Source organism: Oncorhynchus nerka, linkage group LG14 (genome assembly GCF_034236695.1).
Source record: "Oncorhynchus nerka isolate Pitt River linkage group LG14, Oner_Uvic_2.0, whole genome shotgun sequence".
In the NCBI taxonomy this organism is placed as follows: domain Eukaryota; kingdom Metazoa; phylum Chordata; class Actinopteri; order Salmoniformes; family Salmonidae; genus Oncorhynchus; species Oncorhynchus nerka.
The window spans coordinates 11965225-11991468 of record NC_088409.1 but is presented as its reverse complement, the minus strand read 5'-3'; the positions used below and the strand labels follow the sequence as shown (position 1 = coordinate 11991468).

The window sequence follows — 26244 nt, the reverse complement described above, 5'->3', positions numbered from 1 at the left end:
TCCCTGAGCCCCAGGATACTACTGCTGAATAAAGAACTCCAGGTGGAAGTTGCCTCTAGACACTGATCTAGAATCAGGTCCCTGAGCCCCAGGACACTACTGCTGAATAAAGAACTCCAGGTGGAAGTTGCCTCTAGACACTGATCTAGAATCAGATCCTAACCTTAAATGATAATGGGGAAAATGAAAAATGTATCTAATGGCCGGACCGAACGTGTGTGTGCGTGCTCGCATACACCCCTAAAAGACCTTCGCTTTAAAAAAAAATAGAAATAGTACTGTTTGTCCATTTTGAGACGCCGTAGCCAGTATACACTTCCTCAAAAATAATCAGAATTAGTCTAAGATCATTTAAGAAATCTTTCATTCATTTTTATGTTTTTGCTGCGCAATTTTACAGTGGGAAAAGTACTCAATTGTCTTGACTTAAGTGAAAGTCAAATACTAAAAGTATTTGGTTTTAAATATACTTCAGTATCAAAAGTAAATGTAATTGCTAAAATATACTTAAGTATCAAATGTAAAAAATATTTTTAAATTCCTTATATTAAGCAAACCAGATGGCATAATTGTCTTGTTGTTTTAATTTACCGATAGCCATGGGCACACTCCAACATCATTCACAAACCAAGCATTTGTGTTTAGTGAGTCCGCCAGATCAGAGGCAGTAGGGATGACCAGGGATGTTCTCTTGATAAGCGAGTGAATTTGACAATTTTCCAAATGGATGCCATTTGGGATGCAAATTTGGGATGCATTTGGGATGCAAAAGTATAAATACTGTACATATCTGAGAGAGACTAAAAAGTGTGCTCATTTGCACCCAGCACAATCCCAACTGAAGCCTGATGTGAGGTGAGGTATGGTGAGGTGAGGTGTGGTGAGATGAGGTGAGGTGAGGTGAGATGAGGGCAGGCCTGTCTTGGTTTGGACCTGTTCTACTGCTTCTGAACTACTGTTTTGGTGTCTCTAATGTTCTTCTAAGCTGTTGAAATAACAAGCTTTTCTAATCAAACTGCTTGTCTGTCATGTGTATCTTTTCCATAAGCACACAGCTCACATCGTCAAGGTAATTCTCTGTGAGGTTGTCATTTTTCTCCAGTGTGAGGATCATCAAAATCAAGACCGTACCGATCTGATGTTACTTCTTCAACTCAGCCCATTTCTATCTGATGTTACTTCTTCAACTCAGCCCATTTCTATCTGATGTTACTTCTTCAACTCAGCCCATTTCTATCTGATGTTACTTCTTCAACTCAGCCCATTTCTATCTGATGTTACTTCTTCAACTCAGCCCATTTCTATCTGATGTTACTTCTTCAACTCAGCCCATTTCTATCTGATGTTACTTCTTCAACTCAGCCCATTTCTATCTGATGTTACTTCTTCAACTCAGCCCATTTCTATCTGATGTTACTTCTTCAACTCAGCCCATTTCTATCTGATGTTACTTCTTCAACTCAGCCCATTTCTATCTGATGTTACTTCTTCAACTCAGCCCATTTCTATCTGATGTTACTTCTTCAACTCAGCCCATTTCTATCTGATGTTACTTCTTCAACTCAGCCCATTTCTATCTGATGTTACTTCTTCAACTCAGCTCATTTCTATCTGATGTTACTTCTTCAACTCAGCCCATTTCTTATCTGATGTTACTTCTTCAACTCAGCCCATTTCTATCTGATGTTACTTCTTCAACTCAGCCCATTTCTATCTGATGTTACTTCTTCAACTTTCTATCTGATGTTACTTCTTCAACTCAGCCCATTTCTATCTGATGTTACTTCTTCAACTCAGCCCATTTCTATCTGATGTTACTTCTTCAACTCAGCCCATTTCTATCTGATGTTACTTCTTCAACTCAGCCCATTTCTATCTGATGTTACTTCTTCAACTCAGCTCATTTCTATCTGATGTTACTTCAACTCAGCCCATTTCTATCTGATGTTACTTCTTCAACTCAGCCCATTTCTATCTGATGTTACTTCTTCAACTCAGCCCATTTCTATCTGATGTTACTTCTTCAACTCAGCCCATTTCTATCTGATGTTACTTCTTCAACTCAGCTCATTTCTATCTGATGTTACTTCTTCAACTCAGCCCATTTCTATCTGATGTTACTTCTTCAACTCAGCCCATTTCTATCTGATGTTACTTCTTCAACTCAGCCCATTTCTATCTGATGTTACTTCTTCAACTCAGCCCATTTCTATCTGATGTTACTTCTTCAACTCAGCCCATTTCTATCTGATGTTACTTCTTCAACTCAGCCCATTTCTATCTGATGTTACTTCTTCAACTCAGCCCATTTCTATCTGATGTTACTTCTTCAACTCAGCCCATTTCTATCTGATGTTACTTCTTCAACTCAGCCCATTTCTATCTGATGTTACTTCTTCAACTCAGCCCATTTCTATCTGATGTTACTTCTTCAACTCAGCCCATTTCTATCTGATGTTACTTCTTCAACTCAGCTCATTTCTATCTGATGTTACTTCTTCAACTCAGCCCATTTCTATCTGATGTTACTTCTTCAACTCAGCCCATTTTGTTGTCAATACAGAAGATCATTCATCCACATTTATTCATTCACTCAGAGGAAGAGAGAACATTTCAACGCTGCTTATTCTACCGCTCATCTCAACAGTTTTTCTGTTGTAGAGTTGTATGTTTTTGTTGAAAAGGTCACAGCAGGTTCACCACATTTACTTAAAGGGGATCCTTTGAGCCAACATCCTGTCAGCCGGCCCATAAACACCTCTAGGGGACAATTCAGCAGGCCGTGGGGAGGGGGGTAAAACAGGCCTGTAAAGCCCTTCCAGTCAATACAAGCAGAGAAGAAGAGGGGGGAAGTCAGGAAGGGAGGGGAGGAGGGATACAGAGGCTATTCTCCCTCCGATGTGGTCCTGTTGACAATGGGAGGAGGGCTTGACACCTTGCTCTCGGTTCTAGCAGGTAGATTGCTCCTCCTGTCCTATCCTGACCTCTCCTGTCTTGAGGGGAGACCTTCCCTCCGCATCTCCCTGTCTCGCTCCCTCCCTCCCTGTCTCGCTCCCTCCCTGTCTGTCTGTCTTCTTCTCCCCTTCTCTCCCTCCCTTCTTCTCTCCTTTCCTGTTTCCTTCCCTGTCTTCTCCCCTTCCCTCCTTCCCGTCTTCTCTCCTCCCCGTCTTCTCTCCTCCCCGTCTTCTCTCCTCCCCGTCTTCTCTCCTCCCCGTCTTCCCTCCTCCCCGTCTTCCCTCCTCCCAGTCTTCCCTCCTCCCCGTCTTCTCTCCTCCCCGTCTTCTCTCCTCCCCGTCTTCTCTCGTCCGTCCCTCCTTCCCCGTCTTCTCTCCTCCCTCCCTCCCAGTCTTCTCTCCTCCCTCCCCCTCCCTCCCCCTGTGTCTTCTCTCCTCCCTCCCTCCCTCCCTCCCTGTCTTCTCTCCTCCCTCCCTCCCTGTCTTCTCTCCCTCCCTCCCTCCCTCCCTGTCTTCTCTCCTCCCTCCCTCCCTCCCTCCCTCCCTCCCTCCCTCCCTCCCTCCCTCCCTGTCTTCTCTCCTCCCTCCCTCCCTCCCTCCCTGTCTTCTCTCCTCCCTGTCTTCTCTCCTCCCTCCCTCCCTCTCTCCTCCCTCCCTCCCTTCTCTCCTCCCCCTCCCTCCCTCCCTCCCTGTCTTCTCTCCTCCCTCCCTCCCTCCCTCCCTGTCTTCTCTCCTCCCTCCCTTCTCTCCCTCCCTCCCTTCTCTCCTCCCTCCCTCCCTTCTCTCCTCCCTCCCTCCCTCCCTCCCTGTCTTCTCTCCTCCCTCCCTGTCTTCTCTCCTCCCTCCCTCTCTCCTCTCCCCTTCCCTGTCTTCTCCCCTTCTCTCCCTCAGTCTTCTCTCCTCCCTGTCTTCTCTCGTCCCTCCCTCCCTGTTTTCTCCCCTTCTCTCTTCATCTCCCTCCCTGTCTTCTCTCCTCCCTCCCTCCCTCCCAGTCTTCTCTCCTCCCTCCCTCCCAGTCTTCTCTCGTCCCTCCCTCCCTGTCTTCTCTCGTCCCTCCCTCCCTGTCTTCTCTCGTCCCTCCCTCCCTGTCTTCTCTCGTCCCTCCCTCCCTGTCTTCTCTCGTCCCTCCCTCCCTGTCTTCTCTCGTCCCTCCCTCCCTGTCTTCTCTCCTCTCCCCTTCCCTGTCTTCTCCCCTTCTCTCCCTCAGTCTTCTCTCGTCCCTCCCTCCCTGTCTTCCCCCTTCTCTCCCTCAGTCTTCTCTCCTCCCTGTCTTCTCCCCTTCCCTCCCTCCCTGTCTTCTCTCCTCCCTCCCTCCCTGTCTTCTCTCGTCCCTCCCTCCCTGTCTTCTCTCCCTCCCTGTCCCTCCCTCCCTGTCTTCTCCCCCCTTCCCTCCCTCCCCCTGTGTCTTCTCCCCTTCCCTCCCTCCCTGTCTTCTCCCCTTCCCTCCCTCCCTGTCTTCTCCCCTTCCCTCCCTCCCTGTCTTCTCTCCTCCCTCCCTGTCTTCACCCCTTCCCTCCCTCCCTGTCTTCTCTCCTCCCTCCCTGTCTTCACCCCTTCCCTCCCTCCCTGTCTTCTCTCCTCCCTGTCTTCTCTCGTCCCTCCCTCCCGGACTTCTCTCCTCCCTGTCTTCTCTCCTCCCTCCCTGTCTTCTCTCGTCCCTCCATCCCTGTCTTCTCCCCTTCCATACCTCCTTGTGTATTCTTGGCTGTAGGACAGACAGATCAGGGTTGTATTACTGCCTGACCTCTCGTCCTGAGGGGAGACTGAGGGAAGCAGAGGATGGCGGTCAGGGGGAGGGGAGGAGGATATCATGAGTTCCCCCTATCTTGGTGGTCTTCCTGACCAGAACCACAACTACCCTCAAACTATCTAACTATCCTCTGCTCTGACCTCTAGCTCCCTCCCTCCCTGTGTCTTCATCCTCTCCCTCCCTCCCTGTGTCTTCTCCCTCCCTCCCTGTGTCTTCTCCCTCCCTCCCTCCCTGTGTCTTCTCCCTCCCTCCCTGTGTCTTCTCCCTCCCTCCCTGTGTCTTCTCCCTCCCTCCCTGTGTCTTCTCCCTCCCTCCCTGTGTCTTCATCCTCTCCCTCCCTCCCTCCCTGTGTCTTCATCCTCTCCCTCCCTCCCTCCCTGTGTCTTCATCCTCTCCCTCCCTCCCTCCCTGTGTCTTCTCCCTCCCTCCCTGTGTCTTCTCCCTCCCTCCCTGTGTCTTCTCCCCTCCCTCCCTGTGTCTTCATCCTCTCCCTCCCTCCCTGTGTCTTCATCCTCTCCCTCCCTCCCTGTGTCTTCTCCCTCCCTCCCTGTGTCTTCTCCCTCCCTCCCTGTGTCTTCATCCTCTCCCTCCCTGTGTCTTCTCCCTCCCTCCCTGTGTCTTCATCCTCTCCCTCCCTGTGTCTTCATCCTCTCCCTCCCTCCCTCCCCCTGTGTCTTTTCCCTCCCTCCATGTGTCTTCTCCCTCCCTCCCCCTGTGTCTTCTCCCTCCCTCCCTGTGTCTTCTCCCTCCCTCCCTGTGTCTTCTCCCTCCCTCCCTGTGTCCTCTCCCTCCCTCCCTGTGTCTTCTCCCTCCCTGTGTCCTCTCCCTCCCTCCCTGTGTCTTCATCCTCTTCCTCCCTCCCCGTGTCTTCATCCTCTCCCTCCCTCCCCCCTCCCTCCCTCCCTCCCTGTGTCTTCTCCCTCTCCCTCCCCCTCCCTGTGTCTTCTCCCTCCCTGTGTCTTCTCCCTCCCTCCCTGTGTCTTCTCCCTCCCCCTCCCTGTGTCTTCTCCCTCCCTCCCTGTGTCCTCTCCCTCCCTCCCTGTGTCTTCTCCCTCCCTGTGTCCTCTCCCTTCTCCCTCCCTGTGTCTTCATCCTCTCCTCCCCTCCCGTGTCTTCATCCTCCCTCCCTCCCTGTGTCTTCTCCCTCCCCCTCCCCTCCCTGTGTCTTCATCCTCTCCCTCCCTCCCTGTGTCTTCATCCTCCCCTCCCTCCCTGTGTCTTCTCCCTCCCTCCCCCTGTGTCTTCTCCCTCCCTCCCTGTGTCTTCTCCCTCCCTCCCTGTGTCTTCTCCCTCCCTCCCTGTGTCTTCTCCCTCCCTCCCTGTGTCTTCATCCTCCCCTCCCTCCCTGTGTCTTCTCCCTCCCTCCCTGTGTCTTCTCCCTCCCTCCCTCCCTCCATGTCTTCTCTCTCCCTCCCCCTCCCTGTGTCTTCTCCCTCCCCCTCCCTGTCTTCTCCCCCTCCCTCCCTGTCTTCTCCCTCCCTGTGTCTTCTCCCTCCCTGTGTCTTCTCCCTCCCTCCCTGTGTCTTCTCCCTCCCTGTGTCTTCTCCCTCCCTCCCTCCCTGTGTCTTCTCCCTCCCTCCCTCCCTGTGTCTTCTCCCTCCCTCCCCTCCCTGTGTCTTCTCCCCCGTCCCTCCCCCCGTGTCTTCTCCCTCCTCCCTCCCCGTGTCTTCTCCCTCCCTCCCTCCCTGTGTCCTCTCCCTCCCCTCCCCCCCTGTCTTCATCCTCTTCCTCCCTCCCCCTGTGTCTTCTCCCTCCCTCCCTGTGTCTTCATCCTCTCCCTCCCTCCCTGTCTTCATCCTCTCCCTCCCTCCCTGTGTCTTCTCCCTCCCTCCCTCCCTGTGTCTTCTCCCTCCCTCCCTCCCCTCCCTGTGTCTTCTCCCTCCCTCCCTCCCTGTGTCTTCTCCCTCCCTCCCTCCCTCCCTGTGTCTTCTCCCTCCCTCCCTGTGTCTTCTCCCTCCCTCTGTCTTCTTGGCTGTCGGACCAGGTTTTTAATTATGTCCTTTACACTGAGCTGCTATTTCTCACCCTGGTATGATGACCACGGCCTGACCACTGACCTCCACCCCAGCCACTGGACAATATGAGGATGCTGATGGTCTGGAGAACCTAGTCATCTCTGACAAAGTCTACATTCAAAAAGACGCCCTTTTCCCTACGTAGTGCACTACTTTTGACCAGAGTCCTATGGGCCCATCACCACATTGTGACGGGGTGCTGTTTGGGACTCAGCCCTAGTAATCACTGACTGTAGCCTATTGTTGTCGCAAGGATTTAGTCCCGAAAATGTACGATAAACTCACTTTTTGTGAAGTAAACCATTTTGAAAATGTATATTTTTTGTCTTGCCCATTCATCCTCTGAATGGCACACACACAATCCATGTCTCAATTGTCTTAATGTTTAAAAATCCTTCTTTAACTCGTCTCCTCCACTTCATCTACACTGATTGAAGTGGATTTAACTTGTAACCTCAATAAGGGATCATATCTTTCACCTGGTCAGTCTGTCATGGAAAGAGCAGGTGTTCTTAATGTTTTGTATACTCAGTAGAATCCATACAGTATTTCACTGCAAAGAGTCATTTTAGAAAAACATTTTACAAGGTTGGTTGGAAAACAGAGCTGAGCCTGAGAGAACGAAACACCAGAATAAACCAATGGAAATGTGTCAACTCGAACTGTCAGCACAAGCAGCTCACAGATGTTGTACTGGTCTTTGTTGAACTAACACTAGATGTTGTACTGGTCTTTGTTGAACTAACACTAGATGTTGTACTGGTCTTTGTTGAACTAACACTAGATGTTGTACTGGTCTTTGTTGAACTAACACTAGATGTTGTACTGGTCTTTGTTGAACTAACACTAGATGTTGTACTGGTCTTTGTTGAACTAACACTAGATGTTGTACTGGTCTTTGTTGAACTAACACTAGATGTTGTACTGGTCTTTGTTGAACTAACACTAGATGTTGTACTGGTCTTTGTTGAACTAACACTAGATGTTGTACTGGTCTTTACTGATCTAACACTAGATGTTGTACTGGTCTTTGTTGAACTAACACTTGATGTTGTACTGGTCTTTGTTGAACTAACACTAGATGTTGTACTGGTCTTTGTTGAACTAACACTAGATGTTGTACTGGTCTTTACTGAACTAACACTAGATGTTGTACTGGTCTTTGTTGAACTAACACTTGATGTTGTACTGGTCTTTGTTGAACTAACACTTGATGTTGTACTGGTCTTTGTTGAACTAACACTTGATGTTGTACTGGTCTTTGTTGAACTAACACTAGATGTTGTACTGGTCTTTGTTGAACTAACACTTGATGTTGTACTGGTCTTTGTTGAACTAACACTAGATGTTGTACTGGTCTTTGTTGAACTAACACTTGATGTTGTACTGGTCTTTGTTGAACTAACACTAGATGTTGTACTGGTCTTTGTTGAACTAACACTAGATGTTGTACTGGTCTTTGTTGAACTAACACTTGATGTTGTACTGGTCTTTGTTGAACTAACACTCGATAGCTGCTTTATTGACTGTCGTGTTTTTATCGTACCAAACATTTGTTTGTTTGTTTACATTCCTCTCAGTTGAGTCACACTGTTAATCTTTGTTGGCATGTTCCTCTTGCAGTGAGAGAGTCTGATGTGCAGCGTTTTGGCCCCGAGATCTTCAAGTGGTCGAGTCACTTTCAAAGCCTATAGTTATTTTTCCTAGTGGTTACTTATATTTATATCTGTGGCTAATATTCTCCCCCGCCAGTCTTTTATTAGCATGAATAACACTAATATTAGCCTATAGTTTTAGTAAATACACTACATGACCAAAAGCATGGGCATTAATATGGAGTTGGTCCCCCTCTTTGCTGCTATAACAGCCTCCACTCTTCTGGGAAGGCTTTCCATTAGATGTTGGAACATTGCTGCAGGGACTTACTTCCATTCAGCCACAAGAGCATCAGTGAGGTCGGACACTGATGTTGGGCGATTAGGCCTGGCTCGCAATCTGTGTTCCAATTCATCCCAAAGGTGTTCGATGGGGTTGAGGTCAGGGCTCTGTGCAGGCCAGTCAAGTTCTTCCACACCGATCTAAATAAATAATTTCTGTATGAACCAAGCTTTGTGCTAGTTGGCATTGTCATGCTGAAACTGGAAAGGGCCTTCTCCAAACTGTTGCCAGAAAGTTGGAAGCACAGAATCCTCTAGAATTTCATTGTATGCTGTAGCGTTAAGATTTCCCTTCACTGGTACTAAGGGGCCAAGTCCGAACCATGAAAAACTGCCCCAGATATTTATTCCTCCTCCACCAAACTTGACAGTGGCACTATGCATTCGGGTAGGTAGCGTTCTGGCATCCGCCAAACCCAGATTAGTCCGTCGGACTGCCAGATGGTGAAGCATGATTCATCACTCCATGTAACGCGTTTCCACTGCTCCAGGGTCCAATGGCAGTAAGCTTTACAACACTCCAGACGACGTTTGGCATTGCGCATGGTGATCTTAGGCTTGTGTGCGGCTGCTCGGCCATGGAAACCCATTTCATGAAGCTCCCGACGAACAGTTATTGCGCTGATGTGGCTTCCAAAGGCAGTTTGGAACTCTGTAGTGAGTGTTGCAACTGAGGACAGATGATTTTTACGCGCTACGTCCTTCAGCACTCAGCGGTCCCGTTCTATTAGCTTGTGTGGCCTACCGTTTTGTTTACGGCTGAGCCGTTGTTGCTCCTAGACGTTTCCACTTCACAATAACAGCACTTGGGGCGGCAGGTAGCCTAGTGGTTAGAGCGTTGGACTTGCAACCGAAAGGCTACCGAAAGGTTGCAAAATCGAATCCCTGAGTTGACAAGGTAAAAATCTGTTGTTCTGCCCCTGAACAAGGCAGTAAACCCACTGTTCCTAGGCCATCGTTGAAAATAAGATTTTTTTCTTAACTGACTTGCCTAGTTAGATAAAGGTTAAAAATTTAAAAAACGTAATAACAGCACTTACAGTTGCCTGGGGAAGCTCTAACAGGGCAGAATAACAGCACTTACAGTTGCCTGGGGCAGCTCTAACAGGGCAGAATAACAGCACTTACAGCTGGCCAGGGCAGCTCTAAACAGGGCAGAATAACAGCACTTACAGTTGACCGAGGCAGCTCTAACAGGGCAGAAATTTGATGAACTGACTTGTTGGAAAGGTGTGCATCCTATGACGGTGCCACGTTGAAAGTCACTGAGCTCTTCAGTAAGACCATTCTACTGCCAGTGTTTGTTTATGGAGATTACATGGCCCTGTGCTCAATGTTATTCACCTGTCAGCAACGGGTGTGGCTGAAATATCCCAAACCACTCATTTGAAGGAGAGTCCACATACTGTGTATACATTGTGTAGGTACATGCTTATAAGAGTATATGTTGTACACAAATGATATTGGATAATTAGGATGTCAATGTATAATATTGTAAAACCAGTATGTAGGCGAAGCTCTACTGTAGTAGCATGTTGAAGGACAATCACTGATATTTAGCTTAGGCTTAAATAATGTCTGGGCTATTTAATAGGCCTATTAGTTACAATCAGAGGTCATCCATTTTATGGGCGTGGCCCAGGCATGCAGAAAGTAGCAGCTTTTCAAGTTCATGTTAGATCTTTTAAATGATACAAAAGGATTTCTAAGACAAACATTGGGTGAATGACACACCTTGTAAATAGTTAAGAAGGCACTGCATGGGGTCCTGGGACTTCAGAGGGGGACAAATGGAGATGTCTCTCAGACACAATAGCAGTACCACTTCAAAGACTGTCTGGCTGCTGGAGAGAGAGAGAGACAGAAGAGAAGAGACAGCCAGGATAGAACAATCAACAGAGGTCACTGATATGTTACAACTCTGGTAGGCTACTGTCGGAATGTCCCAATGGCACCTTATTCCCTATCTAGTGCACTACATTTGAGCAGGGCACTATATAGGGAATAAGGTGCCATTAGGGATGTAACAATAGGCTACTGTGTGAGACTACTTTCTAGGCTACTAAAATGAAGAAGTACCTGAAATGAGTTATGCATAGAGGCATCTGGTCCAAAAACCTAAAACATAGAGGCCATACCATATGCCTTCCCTGAATATTTAAAACTGTTTAAATAATGTCTGGGCTATTACATGTATATTTTAGTCATTAGCAGAAGCTGTTATCCAAAGCGACTTGCAAATAGTACATTCATTAAATAGCCCTGACATTATTTAGGACTAAGCTAAATATCTGTGTTTGTGCTTCAATAGTCTATTACGGTACAGTTTAACCTACTTACCGATATTACAACTGCTAGGTTACAATATTCTACATTGATATCTTAATTATCCTATATAATTTATATACAACATATATCATTTTATAAGTGTGTGCTTATTTACATCAATACAAAAAAATATAGGCTATTATTTGTGTTATTAATGTTAATAAAAAAAGAGTGACGGAGAATATTAGCCACAAAATAGTCATTTCTGTAACCCCCCTGGAGAAATAACCGGGGGTTTAAAAATTAAGACCGCAAAATACAGCCCGGGCTACATCAAAGTCCCAACTTCCATTATTTAAACAGATCCCTAAGGCATCTTCCGGAATGTATCCCCTTTATTTATTACAGTGTATCAAGTTTCATCCCCATTTGAATATCACTTCAATGTGTTTATTGCCGTCGCGTATCAGCCAATCACAAAGCGAGGACCCGGGCTCCAGCCGTAGAGAGCTGAAGGCGTTGAAAGTGAACCAAGCGCTTGAAGATCGAGGGGCCAAAACGCTGCGCTTCAGACTCACACTCTGCAAGAGGAACATGCCAACAAAGATTGAAATGTGACTCAACTGTAGGGAATGTAACAAAGAAACGGTCTACAGTAAAAGTAGATGGTGTGTAGCCTAAAGAAGAGGATTTTTTACTGTTTTCCTGACGTTTCCTTTCATGGCAGTTGATTTCACTGAAGAGAAGCGGCACTCGGAGTTGCTGTTGAGTTTTGGGACATTTTTTCTTCCGCCGTATGTGTAGGATACTTTGATGCAGTTAAAAAAATGCTCTCATTTGGTCGTGTTCTTGTTACTCTCAAAGTGGTTTCTTGACAGCTGTGAAGAGTTTTTAGGAACCTAGGTGCGCTTTTTTGGCATTTACCTGGGTTACGTCTCACGGAGTAGGCTATTGAAGCCTTCTTTGGTCCCAAAGACTTTTGAAGGGGTATAGCCAACTCATTGTACGGGATTTTCCATCGGCGAAGAACTGTGACATGGATGCGCTTTGGGTCTGCACACTTTTTCTGCTCGTAAAGGTAAGTGTCATGTCGCTCCTATTCCTGGTATACATAGGCTGTAACTCACTAATATATCTCATAGGCTCCTGTACAGTAATACACGAACAGATCAATTCCCTCCCTGTTATTTTCTGCTGAGAGTGCAATGTATAGTAACGCACATTACTGTCCAACATGAGGCGAATTCATTATTTAGCCAATCTGCATAAAGTTAATGATTTTGTCTACATTGTAAACTATGTTGGCATTACGCACGCGCTACATTGTAATTACATGCATTTATTTTATTTAACCAGGTCATTTGACTGAGAACACATTCTGATTTACTGCAGCGACCTGGGGAATAGTTACAGGGGGGAGGAGGGGGGTGGTGAATGAGCCAATTGGAAGCTGGCAATGATTAGATGCCTTGCGTCTTGGTTGTGTTACATTGTAATCTAGCCAACTTCTCACTCTACATTGACAATGTTCTGTATAGCTACAGAATGTGACATATTGTCATTATCTACAACTCTCCTGCTTTTACTCAGAGATAAACTCTGTTTTTCTTTTCTGATCTTAGTTTATCTTCTTTACCAATTGATAAAGCTTAGGCTGTATTATAAGGGTGTGTAAATTTAAACGTTAATGCAGGTAGTTAAAGTGAGAGATTTGACTTGTACAGATCAAAGTGTCAGAATAATCCTTTCCACAGCTGGAGAAGATGACAATTTGACACTCCATCTCCTTTCAAGTCCAACAGCCCCGAGGGCCTGTAGAGGAGAGGAGAGGAGAGGCAGCATGTCTTGTCATGTTCCCAGGGCCTAACCCTTTCTTCAAGATCAAAGCGCTGGAGATAAAACTCCATCAGATCTTAATTCACTCTGCATTCATGTGACCCCGGAAAGATATTTATCTGTTTAATGAGGGGATAATAACAACAAACGTTCATTTTAAATGGAAAACAATTGTTTTTTTCCCCAAAACACACCTTTGTTTCTATCACAGAGGTTTGTTTGAAAATTTAAAAAAGATTTTTTTTTGGTGAACTTCTCCAATTAGTTTTCTCTGCTTAATATGAATGTTTTTTCAAACCTCAATGTATTAAAGATCATTATACTTTTCGTTGAATCACACGGGCCCACTAATGTTAGTGGGTTGATTGTCCAAGGTTCTCTGTTACATTACCAAACTGTATTACAATTCATAGATAGTGCCATAGTCCTTCCTTGCGGCAATTCCTGGTAGAAATGCGTCATGAGTAAAACTATCGCTGCGGTCTGGATATCCGGAGCAAAGAAATGATAATTTCTCTCAGTCTGTGGCGAGAGAAGGGCGACCCTGTTTGTAACAGAACAGTAAATGTAATTTCCATGTTGACGCTAAGCAGTTTTCTGATTGGTTTCCACTTGAACTCACGACCGCTGCTTTGCTTTCGCACAGCGACATCTTTGAGAGAGTAAATCAGCATATTGAGAACTTTAATAATAGATTGTAGCCAGACAAGCAGGCTTACAGTGGCACGGCTATTGGTATCCAGTAGTTTGTCATGCTGTTAGGAGGAGATGGAAAGCTCAGCATATTCCCTGACTGGAACAAAACATGGTTAACAAAAAAACGTTCCAGATTCCAAACGTTGACTTTTTAAAGATGTCCTGCTACTGCTGATGACAGTGTGCAGATTAAAATCATGGACCAATCAGACACCACCCTCCCTACACGTCCCTCTGCCTTAGTGTGTCTGTCCCAAAATGGCACCCTATTGCGTATATAGTTCACTGCCTCCCAAATGGCACCCTATTCCCTATATTGTGCACTACTTTTGACCAGGGCCGATAGGTCCACATTTTGCCCAGACTTGCCCAGATAATAAATCATGGAGGCAATAATGGGTCATGGAGGCAATTATGTGCATCCCAAATAGCACCCTATTGCGTATATAGTTCACTGCCTCCCAAATGGCACCCTATTCCCTATATAGTGCACTACAGGACCTCTATCTACATCTCCTGTTCTTCTGTCTGCTGGACGTCTCAGGGTGGAGGTGGTGACACCACGCTGCTGTCCTCAGGGTGGAGGTGGTGACACCACGCTGCTGTCCTCAGGGTGGAGGTGGTGACACCACGCTGCTGTCCTCAGGGTGGAGGTGGTGACACCATGCTGCTGTCCCCAGGGTCAGGGTGGAGGTGGTGACACCATGCTGCTGTCCTCAGGGTGGAGCTGCTGTCCTCAGGGTGTCAGGGTGGAGGTGGTGACACCATGCTGCTGTCCCCAGGGTGGAGGTGGTGACACCACGCTGCTGTCCTCAGGGTGTGCTGTCCTCAGGGTGGAGGTGGTGACACCACGCTGCTGTCCTCAGGGTGGAGGTGGTGACACCACGCTGTCCCCAGGGTGTCCTCAGGGTGGGTGGAGGTGGTGACACCATGCTGCTGCTGTCCTCCCCAGGGTGTCAGGGTGGGTGGTGACACCAGCTGCTGTTCCCAGGGTGTGAGGGTCAGGGTGGAGGTGGTGACACCATGCTGCTGTCCCCAGGGTGTCCTCAGGGTGGAGGTGGTGACACCATGCTGCTGTCCTCAGGGTGTGAGGGTCAGGGTGGAGGTGGTGACACCATGCTGCTGTCCCCAGGGTGGAGGTGGTGACACCACGCTGCTGTCCTCAGGGTGGAGGTGGTGACACCATGCTGCTGTCCCCAGGGTGTGAGGGTCAGGGTGGAGGTGGTGACACCATGCTGCTGTCCTCAGGGTGTGAGGGTCAGGGTGGAGGTGGTGACACCATGCTGCTGTCCCCAGGGTGTGAGGGTCAGGGTGGAGGTGGTGACACCATGCTGCTGTCCCCAGGGGGTCAGGGTGGCTGCTGTCCCCAGGTGGTGACACCATGCTGCTGTCCCCAGGGTGTGAGGGTCAGGGTGGAGGTGGTGACACCATGCTGCTGTCCTCAGGGTGGAGGTGGTGACACCATGCTGCTGTCCTCAGGGTGTCAGGGTGGAGGTGGTGACACCATACTGCTGTCCCCAGGGTGTCAGGGTCAGGGTGGAGGTGGTGACACCTGCTGCTGTTCCCAGGGTGTGAGGGTCAGGGTGGAGGTGGTGACACCATACTGCTGTCCCCAGGGTGTGAGGGTCAGGGTGGAGGTGGTGACACCATGCTGCTGTCCCCAGGGTGTGAGGGTCAGGGTGGAGGTGGTGACACCATGCTGCTGTCCCCAGGGTGGAGGTGGTGACACCATGCTGCTGTCCCCAGGGTGTGAGGGTCAGGGTGGAGGTGGTGACACCATGCTGCTGTCCTGGGTCACCATGCTGCTGTCCTCAGGGTGTCAGGGTCAGGGTGGAGGTGGTGACACCATGCTGCTGTCCCCAGGGTGGGTGGAGGTGGTGACACCATGCTGTCCCCAGGGTGTGAGGTGGTGACACCATGCTGCTCAGGGTGGAGGTGGTGACACCATGCTGCTGTCCTCAGGGTGTGAGGGTCAGGGTGGAGGTGGTGACACCATGCTGCTGTCCCCAGGGTGTGAGGGTCAGGGTGGAGGTGGTGACACCATGCTGCTGTCCTCAGGGTGTCAGGGTGGAGGTGGTGACACCCTGCTGCTGTTCCCAGGGTGTGAGGGTCAGGGTGGAGGTGGTGACACCATACTGCTGTCCCCAGGGTGTGAGGGTCAGGGTGGAGGTGGTGACACCATGCTGCTGTCCTCAGGGTGTGAGGGTCAGGGTGGAGGTGGTGACACCATGCTGCTGTCCTCAGGGTGTGAGGGTCAGGGTGGAGGTGGTGACACCATGCTGCTGTCCTCAGGGTGTGAGGGTCAGGGTGGAGGTGGTGACACCATGCTGCTGTCCCCAGGGTGGAGGTGGTGACACCATGCTGCTGTCCCCAGGGTGTGAGGGTCAGGGTGGAGGTGGTGACACCATGCTGCTGTCCCCAGGGTGGAGGTGGTGACACCATGCTGCTGTCCCCAGGGTGTGAGAGTTAGGGTGGAGGTGGTGACACCATGCTGCTGTCCCCAGGGTGGAGGTGGTGACACCATGCTGCTGTCCCCAGGGTGTGAGGGTCAGAGTGGAGGTGGTGACACCATGCTGTTGTCCTCAGGGTGGAGGTGGTGACACCATGCTGCTGTCCTCAGGGTGTGAGGGTCAGGGTGGAGGTGGTCCTCAGTGTGTGAGGGTCAGGGTGGAGGTGGTGACACCATACTGCTGTCCCCAGGGTGTCAGGGTCAGGGTGGAGGTGGTGACACCATGCTGCTGTCCTCAGGGTGGAGGTGGTGACACCATGCTGCTGTCCCCAGGGTGGGGTCAGGGTGGTGGTGACACCATGCTGCTGTCCTCAGGGTGGAGGTGGTGACACCATGCTGCTGTCCTCAGGGTGGAGGTGGTGACACCATGCTGCTGTCCTCAGGGTGTGAGGGTCAGGGTGGAGGTGGTGACACCATGCTGCTGTCCTCAGGGTGTGAGGGTCAGGGTGGAGGTGATGACACCATGCTGCTGTCCTCAGGGTGGAGGTGGTGACACCATGCTGCTGTCCTCAGGGTGTGAGGGTCAGGGTGGAGGTGGTGACACCATGCTGCTGTCCTCAGGGTGGAGGTGGTGACACCATGCTGCTGTCCTCAGGGTGTGAGGGTCAGGGTGGAGGTGGTGACACCATGCTGCTGTCCTCAGTGTGTGAGGGTCAGGGTGGAGGTGGTGACACCATACTGCTGTCCCCAGGGTGTCAGGGTCAGGGTGGAGGTGGTGACACCATGCTGCTGTCCTCAGGGTGGAGGTGGTGACACCATGCTGCTGTCCCCAGGGTGTCAGGGTCAGGGTGGAGGTGGTGACACCATGCTGCTGTCCTCAGGGTGGAGGTGGTGACACCATGCTGCTGTCCTCAGGGTGTCAGAGGGTGACAGGGTCCTCAGGGTGTGAGGGTGGGTGGACACCATGCTGCTGTCCTCAGGGTGTGAGGGTCAGGGTGGAGGTGATGACACCATGCTGCTGTCCTCAGGGTGTGAGGGTCAGGGTGGAGGTGGTGACACCATGCTGCTGTCCCCAGGGTGGAGGTGGTGACACCATGCTGCTGTCCTCAGGGTGTGAGGGTCAGGGTGGAGGTGGTGACACCATGCTGCTGTCCTCAGGGTGGAGGTGGTGACACCATGCTGCTGTCCTCAGGGTGGAGGTGGTGACACCATGCTGCTGTCCTCAGGGTGTGAGGGTCAGAGTGGAGGTGGTGACACCATGCTGCTGTCCTCAGGGTGGAGGTGGTGACACCATGCTGCTGTCCTCAGGGTGTGAGGGTCAGGGTGGAGGTGGTGACACCATGCTGCTGACCCCAGGGTGTGAGGGTCAGGGTTAGGGTGGAGGGAGAGCCCTGCCTCCTGGGGCTCCGCACCCTTTCATGTGCTCATCACTCTCACGTGGAAACTCCATGCTGCTGCAGACAAGGAGTCAAATATCATGTCAAATGGGATTGCATTGCAAAAAGACCTAAGGGCGGCTTTAGGGAGTGTGTGTGCATGCTCACGACTGGGTGACTGCACGCTTCTGTGTGTACGTGCGCTTCTGTGTGTACATGTGCTTCTGTGTGTATTCACACTTTTGTGTGTGTGTGCGTTGCTTATGTGTGTGTGTTGACGGATTAACCGTGACAGACGTGGAGTTCATAGCCCCTTTTGAAAGCAGATAGGGCTCCATGGAGGTCTCCTCTCACCAGGGAATCAAGTCCTCTACTACTGAAGTGGAGAGAGGAGGGCTCCATGGAGGTCTCCTCTCACCAGGGAATCAAGTCCTCTACTACTGAAGTGGAGAGAGCAACTGCGGCCCCTCAACTCTCTCCAGTGGCCCTGGAGCAGACAGATCAGGTCTGTGTGTTCTCTTTTCTCATGGTCCTTGAGCCAAGGAGGTGTCGACTGTGTAGGCTGCTTGGCTCTGTATGTAAGCAAGTCCTGAGCTACCACATAACAGTCTGAAAATGGTTTATATAAGCTAGCATATAATAGAACAGTACACAATGATTCTAATATAGTTCATCAAAAGTCAGCACCTTTTTGGAACAAGATCCCACCCTGATGTCATATGCAAATCGGCTCACTTTTCATGTTGACTTTCTCAACTGCCTATTCCTGTTCAGTAGGCGAGTACGGAGACCTTTTACACAAGTCACACATTCCCTCTGAGGTCCATAAATCAGAGCTCTGTTAGTCCCAGTCCTGATTACTGTGGTCATTAAGCCCCGGGTAGGGTGGATGTTTATACACACACACACACACACTACACAAACACACTACCCCCCCCACACACACACACACACTCCACCCCATGAACTGGTGCACGGAGGGGAATTTTTAACTCTATATTTGGTCAGCACAAGAGGAAATGCCAATGGGTCTGGCTCTGCAGAGCAAAGTAGAGCTGGAGTGGACCCTGTCTGGACTTTCTCGTGTGTGTGTGTAGTGTGCGCATGTGTAGTGTGTTGTGCGCGTGTGTGTGTGGTTGCCAGTTTCTGGTCTACAGCACGCTGAAGCAGCAGTTGGAGACACTACCAGACAGCATCGCTGCAACAAAGCATTTATAATCCAGTGGATGGGTAATTGTATGTGTGGGGTACAGAGATGAGGTAGTCAATCAAAAATCATGTTAAACACTATTATTGCACACAGAGTGAGTCCTTTCTACTTATTATGTGACTTGTTAAGCAAATGTTTACTTCTGAACTTATTTAGGCTTGTCATAACAAAGGGGTTGAATACTTAATGACTCAAGACATTATGGGGTCTTTTGTTTAGGCGAGTTACACAAAATCTGAATTGAATCCATTTTAAATTCAGGCTGTAAAGCAACAACGTGTGGAAAAAGTCCTTTGTGAAGGTGCTGTACGTTCCCAGTTTAAAATGATACCAGTAGACAATGTACACCAGATTTTGTACATGCCTTTTAAGTGCTGAAATATAAAATAGTTTAGTGCAAATCCAACCCTTGTAATTTAGGTGCAGGATGACATTTGTTTTAGATGACAGTTAGGCTACAGGAGGTGAACATTACAGGTAACATTCTAAAATGCTGTGAAAACCAGCGTGCTGTAAACATTCTAAAATGCTGTATAAACCAGCGTGCTGTAAACATTCTAAAATGCTGTGAAGACCAGCGTGCTGTAAACATTCTAAAATGCTGTGAAAACCAGCGTGCTGTAAACATTCTAAAATGCTGTGAAAACCAGCGTGCTGTAAACATTCTAAAATGCTGTATAAACCAGCGTGCTGTAAACATTCTAAAATGCTGTGAAAACCAGCGTGCTGTAAACATTCTAAAATGCTGTATAAACCAGCGTGCTGTAAACATTCTAAAATGCTGTATAAACCAGCGTGCTGTAAACATTCTAAAATGTTGTGAAAACCAGCGTGCTGTAAACATTCTAAAATGCTGTGAAAACCAGCGTGCTGTAAACATTCTAAAATGCTGTATAAACCAGCGTGCTGTAAACATTCTAAAATGTTGTATAAACCAGCGTGCTGTAAACATTCTAAAATGTTGTATAAACCAGCGTGCTGTAAACATTCTAAAATGTTGTGAAGACCAGCGTGCTGTAAACATTCTAAAATGTTGTATAAACCAGCGTGCTGTAAACATTCTAAAATGTTGTGAAGACCAGCGTGCTGTAAACATTCTAAAATGCTGTATAAACCAGCGTGCTGTAAACATTCTAAAATGCTGTGAAAACCAGCGTGCTGTAAACATTCTAAAATGTTGTATAAACCAGCGTGCTGTAAACATTCTAAAATGTTGTATAAACCAGCGTGCTGTAAACATTCTAAAATGTTGTGAAGACCAGCGTGCTGTAAACATTCTAAAATGCTGTATAAACCAGCGTGCTGTAAACATTCTAAAATGCTGTGAAAACCAGCGTGCTGTAAACATTCTAAAATGCTGTGAAAACCAGCGTGCTGTAAACATTCTAAAATGCTGTATAAACCAGCGTGCTGTATAAACCAGCGTGCTGTAAACATTCTATAATGCTGTGAAAACCAGCGTGCTGTAAACATTCTAAAATGCTGTATAAACCAGCGTGCTGTAAACATTCTAAAATGTTGTATAAACCAGCGTGCTGTAAACATTCTAAAATGTTGTATAAACCAGCGTGCTGTAAACATTCTAAAATGTTGTGAAGACCAGCGTGCTGTAAACATTCTAAAATGTTGTATAAACCAGCGTGCTGTAAACATTCTAAAATGCTGTATAAACCAGCGTGCTGTAAACATTCTAAAATGTTGTGAAGACCAGCGTGCTGTAAACATTCTAAAATGTTGTATAAACCAGCGTGCTGTAAACATTCTAAAATGCTGTGAAAACCAGCGTGCTGTAAACATTCTAAAATGCTGTATAAACCAGCGTGCTGTAAACATTCTAAAATGCTGTGAAAACCAGCGTGCTGTAAACATTCTAAAATGTTGTATAAACCAGCGTGCTGTAAACATTCTAAAATGTTGTATAAACCAGCGTGCTGTAAACATTCTAAAATGTTGTGAAGACCAGCGTGCTGTAAACATTCTAAAATGTTGTATAAACCAGCGTGCTGTAAACATTCTAAAATGCTGTGAAAACCAGCGTGCTGTAAACATTCTAAAATGCTGTATAAACCAGCGTGCTGTAAACATTCTAAAATGCTGTGAAAACATTCAAAATGCTGTGAAAACCAGCGTGCTGTAAACATTCTAAAATGCTGTGAAAACCAGCGTGCTGTAAACATTCTAAAATGCTGTAAAAAACATTCTAAAATGCTGTGAAACCAGCGTGCTGTAAACATTCTAAAATGCTGTGAAAACCAGCGTGCTGTAAACATTCTAAAATGCTGTGAAGACCAGCGTGCTGTAAACATTCTAAAATGCTGTATAAACCAGCGTGCTGTAAACATTCTAAAATGTTGTATAAACCAGCGTGCTGTAAACATTCTAAAATGTTGTGAAGACCAGCGTGCTGTAAACATTCTAAAATGCTGTGAAAACCAGCGTGCTGTAAACATTCTAAAATGCTGTATAAACCAGCGTGCTGTAAACATTCTAAAATGCTGTATAAACCAGCGTGCTGTAAACATTCTAAAATGCTGTGAAAACCAGCGTGCTGTAAACATTCTAAAATGTTGTATAAACCAGCGTGCTGTAAACATTCTAAAATGTTGTATAAACCAGCGTGCTGTAAACATTCTAAAATGTTGTGAAGACCAGCGTGCTGTAAACATTCTAAAATGTTGTATAAACCAGCGTGCTGTAAACATTCTAAAATGCTGTGAAAACCAGCGTGCTGTAAACATTCTAAAATGCTGTATAAACCAGCGTGCTGTAAACATTCTAAAATGCTGTGAAAACCAGCGTGCTGTGAAAACCAGCGTGCTGTAAACATTCTAAAATGCTGTGAAAACCAGCGTGCTGTAAACATTCTAAAATGCTGTGAAAACCAGCGTGCTGTAAACATTCTAAAATGCTGTGAAAACCAGCGTGCTGTAAACATTCTAAAATGCTGTATAAACCAGCGTGCTGTAAACATTCTAAAATGTTGTATAAACCAGCGTGCTGTAAACATTCTAAAATGCTGTATAAACCAGCGTGCTGTAAACATTCTAAAATGTTGTATAAACCAGCGTGCTGTAAACATTCTAAAATGTTGTATAAACCAGCGTGCTGTAAACATTCTAAAATGCTGTGAAAACCAGCGTGCTGTAAACATTCTAAAATGCTGTATAAACCAGCGTGCTGTAAACATTCTAAAATGCTGTGAAAACCAGCGTGCTGTAAACATTCTAAAATGCTGTGAAAACCAGCGTGCTGTAAACATTCTAAAATGCTGTATAAACCAGCGTGCTGTAAACATTCTAAAATGCTGTATAAACCAGCGTGCTGTAAACATTCTAAAATGCTGTGAAAACCAGCGTGCTGTAAACATTCTAAAATGCTGTATAAACCAGCGTGCTGTAAACATTCTAAAATGCTGTGTATAAACCAGCGTGCTGTAAACATTCTAAAATGCTGTAAAACCAGCGTGCTGTAAACATTCTAAAATGCTGTATAAACCAGCGTGCTGTAAACATTCTAAAATGTTGTGAAACCAGCGTGCTGTAAACATTCTAAAATGCTGTAAAACCAGCGTGCTGTAAACATTCTAAAATGCTGTATAAACCAGCGTGCTGTAAACATTCTAAAATGCTGTGAAAACCAGCGTGCTGTAAACATTCTAAAATGCTGTGAAAACCAGCGTGCTGTAAACATTCTAAAATGCTGTGAAAACCAGCGTGCTGTAAACATTCTAAAATGCTGTATAAACCAGCGTGCTGTGAAAACCAGCGTGCTGTAAACATTCTAAAATGCTGTGAAAACCAGCGTGCTGTAAACATTCTAAAATGTTGTATAAACCAGCGTGCTGTAAACATTCTAAAATGCTGTATAAACCAGCGTGCTGTAAACATTCTAAAATGTTGTATAAACCAGCGTGCTGTAAACATTCTAAAATGTTGTGAAGACCAGCGTGCTGTAAACATTCTAAAATGTTGTATAAACCAGCGTGCTGTAAACATTCTAAAATGCTGTATAAACCAGCGTGCTGTAAACATTCTAAAATGCTGTATAAACCAGCGTGCTGTAAACATTCTAAAATGCTGTGAAAACCAGCGTGCTGTAAACATTCTAAAATGCTGTATAAACCAGCGTGCTGTAAACATTCTAAAATGCTGTATAAACCAGCGTGCTGTAAACATTCTAAAATGCTGTGAAGACCAGCGTGCTGTAAACATTCTAAAATGCTGTATAAACCAGCGTGCTGTAAACATTCTAAAATGCTGTATAAACCAGCGTGCTGTAAACATTCTAAAATGTTGTAAAACCAGCGTGCTGTAAACATTCTAAAATGCTGTATAAACCAGCGTGCTGTAAACATTCTAAAATGCTGTGAAAACCAGCGTGCTGTAAACATTCTAAAATGCTGTATAAACCAGCGTGCTGTAAACATTCTAAAATGCTGTGAAAACCAGCGTGCTGTAAACATTCTAAAATGCTGTGAAAACCAGCGTGCTGTAAACATTCTAAAATGCTGTGAAAACCAGCGTGCTGTAAACATTCTAAAATGCTGTATAAACCAGCGTGCTGTAAACATTCTAAAATGCTGTATAAACCAGCGTGCTGTAAACATTCTAAAATGCTGTGAAAACCAGCGTGCTGTAAACATTCTAAAATGCTGTGAAAACCAGCGTGCTGTAAACATTCTAAAATGCTGTTCTAAAATGCTGTAAACCAGCGTGCTGTAAACATTCTAAAATGCTGTGAAAACCAGCGTGCTGTAAACATTCTAAAATGTTGTATAAACCAGCGTGCTGTAAACATTCTAAAATGTTGTATAAACCAGCGTGCTGTAAACATTCTAAAATGCTGTATAAACCAGCGTGCTGTAAACATTCTAAAATGCTGTGAAGACCAGCGTGCTGTAAACATTCTAAAATGCTGTATAAACCAGCGTGCTGTAAACATTCTAAAATGCTGTGAAAACCAGCGTGCTGTAAACATTCTAAAATGCTGTATAAACCAGCGTGCTGTAAACATTCTAAAATGCTGTGAAAACCAGCGTGCTGTAAACATTCTAAAATGCTGTGAAAACCAGCGTGCTGTAAACATTCTAAAATGCTGTATAAACCAGCGTGCTGTAAACATTCTAAAATGCTGTGAAGACCAGCGTGCTGTAAACATTCTAAAATGTTGTATAAACCAGCGTGCTGTAAACATTCTAAAATGCTGTATAAACCAGCGTGCTGTAAACATTCTAAAATGTTGTATAAACCAGCGTGCTGTAAACATTCTAAAATGTTGTATAAACCAGCGTGCTGTAAACATTCTAAAATGTTGTGAAGACCAGCGTGCTGTAAACATTCTAAAATGCTGTATAAACCAGCGTGCTGTAAACATTCTAAAATGCTGTGAAAACCAGCGTAAAACATTCTGCTGTGAAAACCAGCGTGCTGTAAACATTCTAAAATGCTGTGAAAACCAGCGTGCTGTAAACATTCTAAAATGCTGTGAAAACCAGCGTGCTGTGAAAACCAGCGTGCTGTAAACATTCTAAAATGCTGTGAAAACCAGCGTGCTGTAAACATTCTAAAATGCTGTATAAACCAGCGTGCTGTGAAAACCAGCGTGCTGTAAACATTCTAAAATGCTGTGAAAACCAGCGTGCTGTAAACATTCTAAAATGCTGTATAAACCAGCGTGCTGTAAACATTCTAAAATGCTGTATAAACCAGCGTGCTGTAAACATTCTAAAATGCTGTATAAACCAGCGTGCTGTAAACATTCTAAAATGTTGTGAAGACCAGCGTGCTGTAAACATTCTAAAATGCTGTGAAAACCAGCGTGCTGTAAACATTCTAAAATGCTGTGAAAACCAGCGTGCTGTAAACATTCTAAAATGCTGTATAAACCAGCGTGCTGTAAACATTCTAAAATGCTGTGAAAACCAGCGTGCTGTAAACATTCTAAAATGCTGTATAAACCAGCGTGCTGTAAACATTCTAAAATGCTGTATAAACCAGCGTGCTGTAAACATTCTAAAATGCTGTATAAACCAGCGTGCTGTAAACATTCTAAAATGCTGTATAAACCAGCGTGCTGTAAACATTCTAAAATGCTGTGAAAACCAGCGTGCTGTAAACATTCTAAAATGCTGTGAAAACCAGTGTGCTGTGCTCTAAACATTCTAAAACGCTGTGAAGACCAGCGTGCTGTAAACATTCTAAAATGTTGTGAAGACCAGCGTGCTGTAAACATTCTAAAATGCTGTATAAACCAGCGTGCTGTAAACATTCTAAAATGCTGTATAAACCAGCGTGCTGTAAACATTCTAAAATGCTGTGAAAACCAGCGTGCTGTAAACATTCTAAAATGCTGTATAAACCAGCGTGCTGTAAACATTCTAAAATGCTGTGAAAACCAGCGTGCTGTAAACATTCTAAAATGCTGTGAAAACCAGCGTGCTGTGCTGTAAACATTCTAAAATGTTGTGAAGACCAGCATGCTGTAAAGATTCTAAAATGTTGTATAAACCAGCGTGCTGTAAACATTCTACAATGTTGTATAAACCAGCGTGCTGTAAACATTCTAAAATGCTGTATAAACCAGCGTGCTGTAAACATTCTAAAATGCTGTGAAAACCAGCGTGCTGTGAAAACCAGCGTGCTGTAAACATTCTAAAATGCTGTGAAAACCAGCGTGCTGTAAACATTCTAAAATGTTGTGAAGACCAGCGTGCTGTAAACATTCTAAAATGTTGTATAAACCAGCGTGCTGTAAACATTCTAAAATGTTGTATAAACCAGCGTGCTGTAAACATTCTAAAATGCTGTATAAACCAGCGTGCTGTAAACATTCTAAAATGCTGTGAAAACCAGCGTGCTGTAAACATTCTAAAATGTTGTATAAACCAGCGTGCTGTAAACATTCTAAAATGCTGTGAAAACCAGCGTGCTGTAAACATTCTAAAATGCTGTATAAACCAGCGTGCTGTAAACATTCTAAAATGCTGTGAAAACCAGCGTGCTGTAAACATTCTAAAATGCTGTGAAAACCAGCGTGCTGTAAACATTCTAAAATGCTGTATAAACCAGCGTGCTGTAAACATTCTAAAATGCTGTGAAGACCAGCGTGCTGTAAACATTCTAAAATGTTGTATAAACCAGCGTGCTGTAAACATTCTAAAATGCTGTGAAAACCAGCGTGCTGTAAACATTCTAAAATGTTGTATAAACCAGCGTGCTGTAAACATTCTAAAATGTTGTATAAACCAGCGTGCTGTAAACATTCTAAAATGTTGTGAAGACCAGCGTGCTGTAAACATTCTAAAATGCTGTATAAACCAGCGTGCTGTAAACATTCTAAAATGCTGTGAAAACCAGCGTGCTGTAAACATTCTAAAATGCTGTGAAAACCAGCGTGCTGTAAACATTCTAAAATGCTGTGAAAACCAGCGTGCTGTAAACATTCTAAAATGCTGTGAAAACCAGCGTGCTGTGAAAACCAGCGTGCTGTAAACATTCTAAAATGCTGTGAAAACCAGCGTGCTGTAAACATTCTAAAATGCTGTATAAACCAGCGTGCTTCTAAAATGAAAACCAGCGTGCTGTAAACATTCTAAAATGCTGTGAAAACCAGCGTGCTGTAAACATTCTAAAATGTTGTATAAACCAGCGTGCTGTAAACATTCTAAAATGCTGTATAAACCAGCGTGCTGTAAACATTCTAAAATGCTGTATAAACCAGCGTGCTGTAAACATTCTAAAATGCGCGTGCTGTA

The 26244-nt window shown here is 46.0% G+C and overlaps 1 protein-coding gene across 1 annotated transcript in view; it reads left to right on the top strand.

The window, feature by feature from the left end:
• The first annotated feature begins 11425 nt into the window (after positions 1 to 11425).
• The window catches only part of nradd (neurotrophin receptor associated death domain), a 37103-nt gene continuing 22284 nt past the window's right edge, over positions 11426 to 26244 (top strand). The window contains exon 1 of the mRNA XM_065027410.1: positions 11426 to 12002. Coding sequence (XP_064883482.1) covers positions 11961 to 12002 — 42 coding nt within the window. The 5' untranslated portion in view covers positions 11426 to 11960. The remainder of the gene's footprint in view (positions 12003 to 26244) is intronic.